This window comes from Gopherus flavomarginatus, chromosome 3, assembly GCF_025201925.1.
Source record: "Gopherus flavomarginatus isolate rGopFla2 chromosome 3, rGopFla2.mat.asm, whole genome shotgun sequence".
Lineage (NCBI taxonomy): Eukaryota > Metazoa > Chordata > Testudines > Testudinidae > Gopherus > Gopherus flavomarginatus.
In genome coordinates, this window is record NC_066619.1 from 129,219,980 (window position 1) to 129,235,378 (window position 15,399).

Consider the following 15,399-nt stretch of genomic DNA (forward strand, 5'->3'; position numbering starts at 1 on the left):
CAATTCATTTGTGTAACAGTGTAGATCAAAACAATTATTAAATGTATGAGTACGTTTAGTGTTTAAACCACATTAGCATAGATCAAAGTGACTGTTATATGTATATGTGTGTATTCAGATGTTTAAACTTCATGAAAACTAGTGGAATGTTACATTACCACAGGAACAATACAAGTAACAGCAATCATTTACATGATGTACACCCTGTGTCTAAATAGCCCATCAAACTACAAAGAAGCCCTGTGAAATGCAAATGAAGAACTTTAGTGGTCATGTCGTGTGGTGACTGGAGATCAAAAGACTCCAAATGCATTCCTTGCTGTCATAAAAGAAAAAGTCGACGTGGACAGAGACACTGTCCGCTTTTTTTTTTTTTTTTTTTACGAAGGAACTATACATATGGATTCAAAAAAAGATCCTGCATCTCTAGACTGTTTGGTTTCTTACAGGGAATCGTACCAGATTCAAAGCAGAGATCCCCAGACACCTTCTGGGTTCCCTGGAAAGACTTATGGGAAACTGGCAGTTTGTTACATCACTGCCACTATTTGGATTTCCAAACTATGACTCACCTGTGCATATATTTTACCTGCTTTAATCTTGCAATAACTCTCATTTCCTTTTCTTAGCTATAAACCTTTAGTTTACTAGAGAAATGGCTACCTGTGTTGTCTTTGGTGTAAAATCTAGAGTACCAATTGATCTGGGGTAAGTGATTGGTCTCTTGGGACTGGGAGCAACCTGATGTGGTGTGATTTTTGGTTTGAGTGACCTTTTATCACAAAGTTCAGTTTGTCTGGGTGGTAAGATAGACTGGTGGGTCTAGCAGGGGGTAATCAATTTTTTTTGTCCAGATCCAAATTTCTTGGTCAAGATATAGTCAAGGTCCAGACTCCAGAAAAAATCACATAAAAACAACAACAACAACAAGTAAATAAAAATATTCTGCGGTCCATTCAAAAGCATCTGGCGGTCTGGATTTGGCCCCATCTGCCTATTGACTGGCCCCTGGTCTAAGGGGACTGTCTGTGACTGCATGGTAAGACTGGTATAGTGATCCAGGAGTTCACATTTGTCACTGGGTTGCTGAAATCTAATTATAGAACACATCACCACTTTGGGCTGTGTCCCCTGTGTTCTGCCCTGAGGTAGGCACTCACAGTTGTGAGCCATTCCAGATGGCGTGACAACCAGCGCAAGAATTACTTCAGTCCTCTAAATAGGGCCTAAAAGAGCACACGATGTGGGCTAGCCCCTTGCACAGGAGTAAATTGGTGAATGACTCATTCTGGATTGTGTATAGCGGAAATTGTGGTGGGGAGGGGGTGAGCAGGAAAACAGGTTGTGCTTATTATAAATTAAGCTCTCACATTTCTGCATACTCCGGCTTTGTAATTCAAGGTTACTATTATGAAGACGAGTCATCTCAACCCTGTGAATATATCAAAAGGTTGATGCAGTCTGTGGAAAAGTCTCAAGAAAAAGTCAAACAAAAGCAGTACAAAATGCCTGAAGGGGCATCAAGCAGAAGCAGGGTATCTCAGGAGCAGTTCCATAGAGAGATTTTGTTTAGAGGACTCTGTATGTGGATGCTGAGAGCTGGCGGGAGCTGAGCACGTCACTGGTTTCCATTTAATGAAGATGGAATAGGAGTTGGCTGGAAGTGCCTGGGATTCAGCCAGAAGAGTGTGTTTCGGGATAAGTCTGATAATTAGCTGCTGACTGATCTACTTACTCTGTTCTTGTGCCGTGTTAATGACAGGAACTATATTTGTCAGGCTTTTTAGCCAATTTCTTATGTAATTTGATGTTTATTTTACCTACCCTCACACGTTAATTTTGTTCCATCTGTTTATGATCAGCAACCTGCTGCCTTAAAATTACTGTTAGCCTGAAAGATCTTCCTCTGAAGTGTGCTGAGACCTGAGAAGCTAAAACAAATAGACAAGGATAGCAGCAGAGCATTTTTCTGATGTCCATGCAGCTGCCACATCATCATACTGCTTCTTGTGATCTAAAAGCCTTCACGGCACGACAGGGGTTCTGATTAACCCATGTGACGGCTGGTAACCAAGAAACAAATCAGTGTTCTGGAAATTCTGTGGCACAGAAATTTGACATGGGAAAGACTTTAGATCACTGAGACTTTAAGATCTCAACCTGGGGGGTTTCAGTCAGACATAGCAAGTTGTGACCTAGATGGGAGTCAAGACGCAATGGTCTTTTCAGCTGTAATGATTTGGGAGGGGATGAGAACCACTGACTTAATCCACTCGTCAGCTGGTGTCAGGGTCCCCTGTGTTACAGTATCTAGCACTTTGTGTGGACGTGCTTTAAATCTGCTCAGTGACAGGGCTTCAACTGCTGAATTCTACAAGGTTACAGGTTGTGTATTATGATTAGTATGATACTTTATTTGGCAGGATACTGAATGTGAGTAATGAAGTTGTCAGCCCACACTGTCAACCAGCACAACGTGTTTTTTAGAACGATGGTTGTTTAAAGAACTTACCATTGGGAAAAAGAAAAAGGAGAAGATGGCAGCTAAAAAGCAGAGGACTGGTCCTCTTAGAATGATCTGTAAGATACGATGTTTGTAGAAGGCCTGGTTTTCAGATACCTGTATCTGGTGATTCAGCAAGTAGGGATGATAGAAGCCATAGGCTACTATCACTGCCTGCAGAGAGGAGAAAATTATTGATACTGGTTTACAGTGGATATTTAAACAAGTCAAAGCTGTAATTCTAAATCTGAACCCAAACAACAGAAAACCTCTAATACAACAAGCCCCAGAGCATGCTAACCTCTGCGCTCTGCTCTCCTGAGAAGCGCTGATCTGACAGGAATGGACGGGGGAATCTCACAGGCTCTGGTACTGCGTAACACTGAGGTTACGTCTGCACTGCTGCTGGGACCGAGCCTCCCAGCCCGGCTAGACAGCCTGGCTCTAGTTCTGCTGAAGCCAGTGCACTAGCAGCTTGGACGCTGTGGCACGGGCTGCAGCTCAGGATAGCCACCTGAACTCAGATCCAGGGAGTCAGGTGGGCCTGGACTTGGGCGGTTACCCTAAGCCATTGCCCACACTGCTATTTCTGGTGTGCTAACTTGAACAGAGCTAGTGGGAGTCTGTCGACCCGGGCTGAGAGGCTCGCTGCCAGCTGCAGTGTAGACTATCCTAATGTGCCTAGTGGAGGGGCTAATGGAAGACGTATACATCACCACCTCTGCACAGATAAGCAAGACCCTGGATCTTATTATTCTGAAGTGCAAGGACCCACAACAGCAACTAGCTAGGCAGGCAGCTAGGCATTCCCCTAGAAGAAGCCACATGCCACAGGGCAGGGGAAAGTGGGACCTACAGAGAGGAAAGGAATGTGTTTGAAAAGGTCAGCCCCAAAGGGTTTAGGTAAATACTTGAACTTCAGATAATTATCTAAACCAGTCTCCGAACTTTTCCACTGACATTAGATTGTGCCTAGGACTCCACTGTGCTAGGCGCTGTACAAACTCGAAACAAAAGCATGGTCCCTGCCCCCCAGCAGCTTTCAATCTAATGAATCTCTTTCCATCTTTAACCTGTTCACCAAATCATTTAAACACATACACACACGTTTCGCTGCCCACTCCCGCTGGCCCAAGGTCACCCCACTTTGGTAAGAAAGTGACGGGACCTTTCAGACAGTATTTCTGCCCCACATGGATAAATAAAAATTTACAGTTTTATGTGGAGAGAAGAATTTAATCATTTCTACCAATTGAAATCTGTTTGCTTGTGGATTTGCAGTTACTGAAGAAAGCATCCGGTTGGGCAAACAAAGCGACAGTGAAAATGAATAGGCTGGCCAATTTGTACCAACTGCTTTCCACGCTCTTCATGCCAATGGAGGCTGGAAATGGTGTGTGAAGTCAGGAATCCATTTTTTTTGCTTTTGAGAACTATTGCAGGACCAGGTGTTTAGAAACACTTTCAGGACCAGAAACCACTTTAACTGGTTCCTTGCCATGGCAGGCCAGGAGCTATTGCACTTACTAAATCAGAGAGAGGGCTAGTGGCTTGAGAGGGACTGAGTCAGAAGGCTGGGTTTTTTTCAGCCTCTGCCGCAGACTCATTGTTGTACCTAGTTATAACACCTAGTTATGCAGAGATTTTGTATCCTCCCCCCACTACCACACCCCACATGACATTTGTGTTGTGTGTTTGGACTGCGCCTAGCACAATGGGGTCCTGCTCCACGAGTGAGGCTCCTGGTGCAAAATAAGTTCAGAGGCTGGTATAGATGTTCAAAATGCCTGACAATCTAGCAGAACAGAGCTCGGTCTCAGGTCCAGCTATAAGGGAGCCACTGCAGAGGTAAGAGAGACTGGATACATCCACCCAGCTAGATGATAGGATGTGTAAATTAAATCTCCCCGTGCCCACAAGTCACCTGACTCTCTAGGAGGAAACTCATTCTGAGGGAGGATGGAACTGCCAGCTTCTTCCCTTTGGTGTTTTTGCCTGGCAAGGACTAATTTGATTTCCACCAGTAAGTCACTGGGAGGGAATGCGCTAATCAGTGCATCTTCTAGAGACACCCACTCAATGGCAAAGGCTGCTTCCTTTTCAGGCAGTGCTGGCTCTGACACCACCAGTGACAAGAAGGTAACAGTTGCCTTGCATCACTGCAGTCTAACCTCACTGAGCTTTGACTTAGCAGGGTCCTGAGCAGCAGAAGCAGATGTAAACTTGGGCTTGGATTTAGCACACTAAGATTTGTGTGACCATGGAGAGGCTTTGCAGAGTAAACATTACAGAAAGTTTGCAAAGATTTTAGTAACTGGGACATAGATGCTGGTGCTGGGGGTGCTGCTGCACCCCGTCTTGAAGTGGTTTCCATCATAGTGGTTTGCATTTTGGTTCAATGGCTCTCAGCACCGCTGAACTGGGGTTTCATTTTCCCTTCAGAAAGCAAGTCCTCTCTTCAAAAACCTCAAGGCTGCTAATTTCTTCTACATCATTTAAAATCTGGAGTTCAAAACTTTCAGCCAATATAAAGCATTCAGTTCAAGCTGTAGCAGTTCAACAGAATGGCAAGTAAAATCATACTGGGGTTCAAATGGAAAGATACGGTAAAGTGAGAGTGACGATTGTGAAGTCCACTCTTGAAACCTACCTGGGCTAGAATGCATGTATTTTACTAGAGACCTGGAGTTCCCATACTTCCAGGTACATAGAGAGTTTATTTCTAGATCTGGTGATTCATAAAATATTGTGATTTAAATGTGTCACTTGTCTCTCACAAGCACTGCCTCAATATAGTCCAGTATAATCCTGGACTTAATACATGAAGTCATGGTCCTGTGACCAGTGTAATTTTCAATCCCGTCGATAAAGGGACCTATTTCATTAAGACTAGCTGCTCCCTTACACTTAATGGTTACAAGAAAGGTGGAGCCTTGTACCTGCATTAAAAGGCTTGCAGAACTAAATACTGAGCAGCGATTCAGAACTCCAGCAAGGGGTGGGGGGGGAAATAATCATCATAATACAGTCCATCAACTGCTACTTTTCTAACCTTTTGGGTTCCTTTTTAGAACAAATTTATCATGATTCAATGGGTTTTGAACTTCCTGATTTGATTGCATCTGTGTCTTTATTGGCATTTCAAGTTCTTTTAATTTTTTCATACTTGAGATAATGAAAACAGTCACCACATGATCTGGCACTTGTCTGAGTTACCAAACTTCAGGGCTGGTGCAAGGATGTTTCACGCCCTAGGCGAAACTTCCACCTTGCGCCCTCCCTCATCCCCGAGCCCCTGCCCTGACGCATTGTGCCCCCGCAGCTCCCCCCCTCCACCCTGAGGCACCCCCCCTGCCCCAGCTCACGCCTGCGCCTGCCCCGCCTCCTCCCCAAGCACGCCGTGGCTGCTTCACTTCTCCCAGGCTTGCGGTGCCAATCAGCTTAGGCGCCGCAAGCCTGGGAGGCGGGAGAAGTGAAGCGGCCATGGCGTACTCGGGGAGGAGGCGGGGCAGGGGTGAGCTGCGGTGGGGAGTTCCCTTGAGTGCCACCCTTCCCCCCCCACTTGCTGCAGGCGGCCCACCCCGCACTCCCCTTCCCCAGCTCCCTCCACCTAAATGCCAGCGGTGACCGGGGCGGCCGAAGATCCGGCCGCTGCGGTTGCTGCTGAAGAAAATGCTGCCCCCGAAATCCTAGTGCCCTAGACGACTGCCTAGGTCGCCTAAATGGTTGCACCAGCCCTGCCAATCTTGCACTACCACAAAAATCATACACCAATAATAGCAACATCACAAAATTTTATATAAAGCTTTCCTAATGTTCTAGATCTACTATTAGATCTAATTGTACTTCCATCTAATCAAATCTAGTCTCTAATAATGAATGGAAGAAGTAAATGAGTGACACCCATACCTGGATAAGGCCGATGACAACAGCACAAGTGCTAAACATGAAAATACCAAAAGGTATACCTGGAAAGGAGGCCATTAAGGAAAACTACAAGAAAAATGTAAACAGGTTAAACACTTAAAGGAGAGCAGCAGAGATGACAAATGTACTAGTTCTACTTTTATATAACCTTAAAACTTGAACAATCCAAACAAGACAAATTCATCAGAAGGGTGGGGAGATTGCTAAATCCAACTCCCCAAAGTTGGGAAATGCCAGAAATAAGTCTGCCTGTGCAACCTGAAATCAGGCCCCTTGTGCGCATCCATTATAACAGTCTTTAGTTACATGATCCAGTACTTTTCGCCACAGGACCTCTGCCTCGTTTAGTGCACAAGATGAATGGTGCTCAGCAACTGGGGAGTTATTCAATATTTTATTTTATCCTCAAGAGCCAATGGGTGGCCCTAAGCCATATTTACTGCACATCACCCAAGCCCTGCACTGAAAAGAGACTCAATTAATTCCCTTAAGGGATTTTCTACTGCACTTGTCATTGAAATCTAGCAACTGCCATACTACATTAGACCTGAGTCCACCGAGTACCCAGTACTCTGACAGTGGCCAGCACCAGAGGCTTCAGAGAAAGATGCAACAACCCCTCGGGAGCAACTAGGGAATAATCTGTCTCCCACCGCAGGCCTCTGTGATGCTGGCAGATCAGGTGCCAGCTCACGCCGAGGCCACTGGGCCTCACTGAATGCTGACAAAGGCATAGCTGGAAACCAGTCTGGCTCGCCTGTGTGTTAGCGTTACTGTTATAAGAACATGTTTCAGTGTTTAGAAATTCTTGTAGGATGTTGCATGGATTAATCTTACTTCTCATGTCTGTATCCCATGCTATATGGTAATGGTAAGCGTTTGCTCTATCACTATAAAAATATTTGCTAAGATTGTAAACCCACTCCAGAGAGGAGAGAAGCGTTACCAAGTTTATCACAAGAGGTGTCATCTCCTCCCTAACAAAAGAAGGCCCATAGACAACAGACAAGCTATTGTGGAATATCAGTGGACAAAAGACTTTCTTGATTGCTTCCCCTACTCCCCTGAAGAGGGTGCACAAGCCCGCATCCCATCACAGCTTGAACGCTGGGGGAAGGGAATAAAAATCCCTGTTAAAGAGGAACTGTTATCCCTATGCTGCTTGAACTCTGAGGGGGCAAAGATTTCTAAGCACAAGCAAGAGGTCCCCAGCTGCTGAACTTGAGTTAGCCATAAAGAACGTAACAGCCATACTGGGTCAGAACAAAGGGCCATCTAGCTCTGCATTCTGTCTTCCGACAGTGACAATGCCAGGTGCCCCAGAGAGAATTACAGACAATCATCAAGTGATCCATCCCCTGTCGCCCATTCCCAGCTTCTGGCAAACAAAGACTAGGGACACCATCCCTGCCCATCCTGGCTAATAGCCATTGATGGACCTATCCTCTGTGAATTTATCTAGTTCTTTTTTGAACCCTCTTTTAGTCTTGGCCTTCACATATCCTCTGGCAAAGAGTTTCACAGGTTGACTGTGTGTTGTGTGAAGAAATACTGCCTCTTGTTTGTTTTAAACCTGCTGCCTATTAATTTTATTTGGTGGCCCCTAGTTCCTGTGTTATGAGAAGAAGTAAACAACACTTCCTTATTTACTTTCTCCACATCACTCATGATTTTATAGACCTCTATCATATCCCCCATAATCAGCTCTTTTCCAAGCTGAAAAGTCCCAGTCTTATTAATATCTCCTCATACGGAAGCCAATCCATATTTTTGTTGCCCTTTTCTGAACCTTTTCCAATTCCAATATACCTTTTTTGAGATGGGGTGACCACATCTGCACACAATATTCAACCTGTGGGCGCACCATGGATTTATATAGAGGCAATATGATATTTTCTGTCTTATTATCTATCACTTTCTTAATGATATCCATCATTCTGTTCGCTTTTTTGACTGCCACTGCACACTAAGTGGATGTTTTCAGTGGTAATAACTAATTTAGACCCCATCATTTTATATGTATAGTTGGGATTGTGTTTTCCAATGTGCATTACTTTGCATTTATCAACACTGAATTTCATCTGCCATTTTGTTGCCCAGTCACCCAGTTTTGTGAAATCCTTTTGTAGCTCATCACAGTCTGCCTGGGACTTAACTATCTTGAGCAGTTTTGTATCATCTGCAAATTTTGGCACCTCACTGTTTACCCTTTTTTCCAGATCATTTATGAATGTGTTAAATAGGACTGGGCCCAGTGCAGACAACTGGGGGTCACCATTATTTACATATAGCGCTTGTGTGTGTGCGTGTACAGATTTTATACACACACACACACACCTCATTACACTATACACAAAGAGAAAGCCACCCAAAACTCCAATTTTGGACAACTACATTAAATGAAAAAAATATTAAAAATAAACCCCCAAAATGAAATTAATAAACTCAAAACAAGAAACCCTAATCAAGTTTTGAAGTGTTCAATTTTTAGGATTATCAGAAAAATAATACATATGCATTGCAGCGGGGTTCAGGTGTCATAATAATGCTCTAGGGTTTCTGAATGCTTTGATTTGGTATTTTTTAGAGTTAAAGCAGCCATATTAAATATGAATGAAAATGTAACACTTACTTACCGTGTATGGCAAGAAAGTTATGAGCATCATACATGCCTAGAAGGAAAGGGGAAAAAAGCATGTTTGAAACATAAGCTCGATTAAGTCCTGGGAGTCTATCACTGTTAGGGATGACACCAACAAATAAATAATTCTAATCGCTAATGCACGCATTGCCTCAAGAAAAATCATTTGTTTCTGAAGTTGCTACCTGAACCCTGCAGGGAATGGATCACTATGGAGCAGATGTAAGTGTTTTCTTAGGCCAAGTCTACATTATAAGGTTACATTGGTATAACTACCTTGCTCAGGGGTTGAAAATTGGTGCCAAATGCGGACGAAAGCACAGGGATTGCTGGGATGCAAAACACCCAGGATGCCCCGCGACCTCCTCTGCCTTCTCACAACTCTTAGCGGCAGAAGAGGAAGAGATGCTCTGTGGGATAGCTGCCCAGAGTGCACTGCTCTGAATACTGCTACAAGTGTGAACACGCTATTACACAGGCAGCTGACAGTGTGAACACACAACAGTGGTTTCCATTCAGTGCTCTCTGAGTGGCGCTGTAACTGCTGGCGCGGTAACTCTGCCAGCGCAGACATACCCTAATGGTATTTAAAGTCAGTTTGTTGTAAGCAGAATCATTTTAAAATTTCTATTTCATTAAATATTGTGCCATGCGGACTGTAAACTGAAGGGGTTTAAAACAACAGAATAAAGCAGTGGTCTCCAACTTTTTAATGCACAAGATTACTTTCTGAATTTAAGATCAACCCAGGATCTACTCTGCCCCTTCCTCGAGGCCCCGCCCACTCCATTCCCCTCTCCCTCCATCGCTCGCTCTCCCCCTCCCTCCCTCACTTTCACCAGGCTGGGGCAGGGGGTTGGAGTGCAGGAGGGGGTGCAGCTCTGGGCTGGGGCCAAGTGGTTTGGAGTGTGGGAGGGGGTTCTGGGCTGAGCCTGGGGCAGAGGGTTGGGGTGCAGGAGAAGGTGAGGGGTGCAGGCTCCGCCTAGGAGGTGCTTACCACAGGCGGCTCCCGGTCGGCAGTGCAGCGCGACTCAGGCAGGCTGCCTGCTTGCCCTGGCCCCATGTCGCTCCCAGAAGCGGCTGGCTGCTGGCACGTCTCTGTGGCCCCTGAAAGGGATGGGGGGACAGTGGGTCTCCATGTGCTGCCCGTGCCTGCTAGCGCTGCCTCTGCAGCTCCCATTGGCCAGGAACCACAGGGATGGTGCTGGGGACGGGGGCAATGCATGGAGCCACCTCACTTCCCTCCTCCCCCATACCAGGGACTGCAGAGACGTGCCAGCAGTCAGCCACTTCCAGGAGAGGCGTGGGGCTAGGGCAGGCAGCCTCCCTAAGCCTCGCTGTGCTGCCGGACTTTTAGCAGCCCAGAGATTTCAATTGACTGGCAGAGGCTCCAGGATCGACCAGTCCATTGAGATCGACGGGTTGGTGACCACTGGAATAAAGTATCATGAGAGACAGGATAAATTCATCACTCCTCCCACTAGAGGGCAGCAGCCCCACAGTAACAATACAGCTATTACAGTGTTATTCATTAAAGAAAACTCTCCAAACATGCTAACAAGTAAGTTAATAACTTTCAAGATACTATTTTTAAACTAAAATAAGATTTAGGATAAATGTAAAGCTCACTAAAGTGGTTCAAGAACCCAAGTGGTCACTCAGTAGTAGACAGCTTTAAAAAAAAAGCCTACAATTAATCCTGTACTTCAAATATTCATATTTAAATATGAGTTTTTGAAAAAACTAAATAGAAATAGGCTCTAAGCCATTACCTGTGATCTAAACCCACTTTCAGGGCATTGGACAAGGTGAACTCCTGATTTCTGCAGTTTGGGCTCATTTCTTCTATCCAGAGATAGGAGTCCAGCCAGCATATAGACCATTAGAGACAAAAGCTTCCTTCAGAATTCCCCTCTTGACTTACCTCAGATGCACTCCAGACTAACCTGCTACTAAACATTTCTTCAGCTCATGGCTGAATTTCTCTAGGCAATTTCAGTTTCCCTTACAGCAGGGGAGGACAGGAGCGAGTGTGAGGTGTGGGAGGGGGTGCGGTGTGCAGGAAGGGGTTCAGGGCAAGGGGTTGGGGGGCAGGAGGGGTGCAGAGTGCAGCAGAGAGCTCAGGGCAGGGGTGCAAGAGGGGTGCAGGGGGGCTCTGCAGGGGGTTGTGGTGCAGGAGGGGGCTCAGGGCAGGGGGCTCAGAACAGGGGGCTGGGGTGCACAGTGCAGCAGAGGGCTCAGGGTAGGGGGTTGGGGTGCAGGAGGGGGCTCAGGGCAGGCAGTTGGGGTGCAGGAGGGGTGCACAGTGCAGCAGAGGGCTCAGGGCAGGGGTGCAAGAGGGGGCTCAGGGCAGGGAGTTGGGTGCAGGAGGGGGCTCAGGGCATGCAGTTGGGGTGCAGGAGAGGTGCACAGTGCAGCAGAGGGCTCACGGCAGGGGTGCAAGAGGGCTGCAGGAGGGGGCTCAGGGCAGGGGGTTGGGGTATGGGCTCCAGCCCGGCGCTGCTTACTTTGAGCAACTCCAGGGTAGCAGCGGTGCACAGCAGGGCTAAGGCAGGCTCCCTGCCTGCCCTGGCCCCGCGCTGCTCCCGGAAGTGGCCAGCATGTCCAGCAGTGGCTCCTGGGGGTGGGATGAGACATGTGGCTTTGCCGCCGCTGCCCTCACCTATGGGTACCCCACTCCCGAGGCTCCCATGGGCCATGGTTCCCCATTCCCAGCCAATGGGAGCTGTGGGGAGCAGTGCCTGCAGGTGAGGGCAGTGCACAAAGCCCTCTGCCCTCCTCCCCCAGGGGCCGCAGGGATGTGGTTCCAGCTGCTTCTGGGAGCAGCGCAGGGCCAGGGCAGGCAGGGAGCCTGACTTAGCTCCACTGTGCCATGAGGCTGGCAATCCCACAGGCCGGACTGTAAGCCCTGACAGGCCGGATGCGGCCCACGGGCCATAGTTTGCCCTTCTCTGCCTTACAGAAAAGGCAAATTAAGCTGCATGATTTTGTCTGTTTTCCTGTTTGGCCAATTTAAACTACTCAGATTAAAAAGACCTTTGTTGATAGTATCTGAATACAAATATAACAAAAAGTGTAGCTCTATTGGCCTTTATACGTCTCAACCTGGATTTGCTGGTTCAACTATGATTGATAGAGACTCACCAAATTTAGAAGGGCAAGAACATCATCTATCAGTACTATCACCTGAAACAGTCTGCAAAAAACAAGACAAAAAGCCATGAACCAACCTCCTTATAAAAATAGGCATTGATAACATTATATCGTAAACACATTTCCAGTGTTCAGCAATTTATATAATAAGCAGCAGTGGCAGCTAGCAATAAACATCTGTCTGCCTGGAAAAACTGGTATCTGATGATCTGAAATGTAAAAACACATTTGTTTATTAAGAAAATTAAAATGCTAGATAAGGAAATCCAAATTCAATTGCTGAAGGGGCGGTTATTAGTGAATCATTGCTTTTTAATTTTTAAAGGGCAGTTGGGTCAGAAAAGAGACTATGTAAAATTGGCATTTTCTTACTCTACAGATGTTTCTTATGTCATTCTGAACCATATTTGTTTACTGAAATACATTTTCACTATTGCTGCAGAGCCAATACAGATGTGAAAGAGTGAGCTGAACTTTATTGATTCTCACATCAACAAAATTATTAACTGAGGCTGTAATCGTGCAAACATGTGAGTAACCCCACTGAAGTCGATGGATCTACTCGTGTGCTTAAGTGGCCCTAAAACTCTGACCACAGGGTCACAGTCTGTACTCATTTAAACTTGTGAAATTCCACTGCAGAAAACAGTGTTGCTCAAATGTGAACACAGGCAAATTTTCCCCAATAGAAACTTTGTTTACTGGTGATGCACGAACCAGAAAGAAGCCAAACTGATGTACATATTCCAAAATAAATTTGCAGGTGTGGCAGTTAGAATAAATGGTTTAATTTCCAAATAGAGCAAGGTTCATCTGGAAATCTTTGAGATCTCTGAATAGCATGTGAGTCATTTTTCAAAGTAGATCCAGATGATGAGGTTTTGTTAAATTCATCAGTCTCAGAATGTGCATGGTTCTCATTGCATTTTACTTAGAATAAAAAAAGCAAGGTTAATGAGTTAAATTGTTTTTGTCTGTAGGTTTAATTTTATTGTATTCCTTTATTAATCTATAAAGTACACTGATCACTGAACAAAGGTGCTCCCACAAACTGTTCCTTAACTTATTAAAAACATAAGAATGGCTATACTGGGTCAGACCAATGGTCCACCTAGCCCAATATCCTGTCTTCCAACACTGGCCAATAACAGATGCTTCAGAGGGAATGAACAGAACAGGTAATCTTCAAGTGATCCATCCCCTGTAGTCCACTCCCAGCTTCCGGGAAAGAGAGGCTAGGGACACTCCGAGCATGGGGTTGTATCCCTGACCATCCTGGACCCTGTTACAATTTTGGCCTTCACAACATCACCCAACAATGACTTTCACAGGTTGACTGTGCATTGTGTGAGGAAAGTATTTCCTATTTAATAGACAACTGGTTTAAAACAATTTCATTGGGCAATCCCTGATTCTTGTATTATGCAAAGGAGTAATAACACTTGCTTATTCATTTTCTCCATGCCAGTCAAGTGTGATGGACTTCTCCCAATGCAACCTGGAACTGGGGTAGTGCTGAATCCTCTGGTCTACCAATCTGGGCCCCCCTCATATTCGACTCCATCTTGTGCTTGTACTTTTCCACAAACTGTGCTGGGGACTTTGCTTGGGACAAAGAAGTTCCCTCCACATGGCAGAAGTTATAAAGGGGTGAAGCAACATCATCACTTGGCCTCACTGCCCCCCCCACCCCCCGCAACTCAACACCCGGAAGCACCTGAGGAACACAGACAGAATGGGGGATGGTCCCAGGAAGGAAAGGGATCCCAGCCTGTGTATGAAAGATCTACGAACTGCTTGTACCATCAGTGTGAGATACTGCTTGATTCAAATCCTGTCTAGTATATAGACCTTAGATTGTGATTTTGTTTATTTCTTAGGTAATCAACTTTGATCTGTATGCTATTATTTATAACCACTTAAAATCTATCTTTCTGTAGTTAATAAATCAGTTTTATATTTTCTACCTAAAACAGTGTGTTCTTTGAAGTGCAAAGGGAAATCTGCTCAGGAACAGGGGCTGGTGCATTGTCCTCTACAAGATGAGGGAGGGGCGGACTGGGTAATAACTTACACTGGTCAGGCTTCTGATCAGGGTAAGATGATACAGCTTTGGGGTCCTAGGCTAGGGGCTGAAGCCTCTCTATCGTTGGTTCATGAGTGACTGGCAAAGGCATTCATGTAACTGCAGCTGGGTATGTCCCTGCCTGTGTAAATGTTTGCGCGAGTGCAGGACCAAGAGGGGTCTGTGGCTTGTCATAGCATCACAGTGTGGGAGGGAACCCAGGCTGCTGAGACAGGGCTCAACGGTACCCCAGTTCCAGTTTGCACCCTGGAGAAGTCAGTCACCAACATTTTATAGATCTCTATCATATCCCCCCTTAGTCTTCTCTTTTCCAAGCTGTAAAGTCCCAGTCTTTTCAATCTCTCCTCATATGGAAGCTGTTCCATAACTTAATCATTTTTGTTGCCCTTCTCTGCACCTTTTCCAATTCTAATATATCGTTTTTGAGATGGCGTGACCAGAACAGCAGGCAGTAGTCAAACTGTGAGTATACTATGGATTTATATAGAGGCATTATGACATTTTGTGTCTTACTATCTATTACTTTCTCAATGGTTCCTAATATTGTTAGCTTTTTTGACTGCCACTAGACATTGTGCAGATGTTTTCAGAGAACTCTCCACAATGACTCCAAGATCCTTCTTGAGTGGTAACAGCTAATTTAGACTCCATCGTTTTGTAGATGCAGTCAGGATTGTGTTTTCCAGTGTGCATGACTTTGTATTTATCAACATTGACTTTCATTTGCCATTTTGTTGCCCAATCAGTTTTGTTAGATCACTTTGTAACTCTTCGCAGTTTGCTTTGGACTTAATTATCTTGAGTAGTTTTGCATCATCTGCAAATTTTGCCACCTCACCATTTACCCTTTTTTCAGATAATTTATTAATATATTGAATAGCACTGGTCCCAGTACAGATCCTTGGGGGACACCACTATTTACCTCTCTACACTCTCAAACCTGACCATTTATCCATACCCTTTGTTTTCTGTCTTTTAAGCAGTTACTGATCCATGAGAGGACCTTCCCTCTTATACCATGACTGCTTACTTTGGTAAGCCTTTGGTGAGGGACCTTGTCAAAGACTTTCTGAAAATCTAAGTACACTA

At 45.3% G+C, this 15,399-nt stretch overlaps 1 protein-coding gene across 1 annotated transcript in view; it reads right to left on the reverse strand.

Annotated features, from left to right (window-relative positions):
* The window catches only part of TMEM175 (transmembrane protein 175), a 45,013-nt gene that overhangs the window by 12,186 nt on the left and 17,428 nt on the right, over positions 1–15,399 (reverse strand). The window contains exons 4-7 of the mRNA XM_050944401.1: positions 12,216–12,267; positions 9,067–9,102; positions 6,413–6,496; positions 2,513–2,677 (exon numbers count right to left, since the gene is read on the reverse strand). Coding sequence (XP_050800358.1) covers positions 2,513–2,677; positions 6,413–6,496; positions 9,067–9,102; positions 12,216–12,267 — 337 coding nt within the window. The remainder of the gene's footprint in view (positions 1–2,512; positions 2,678–6,412; positions 6,497–9,066; positions 9,103–12,215; positions 12,268–15,399) is intronic.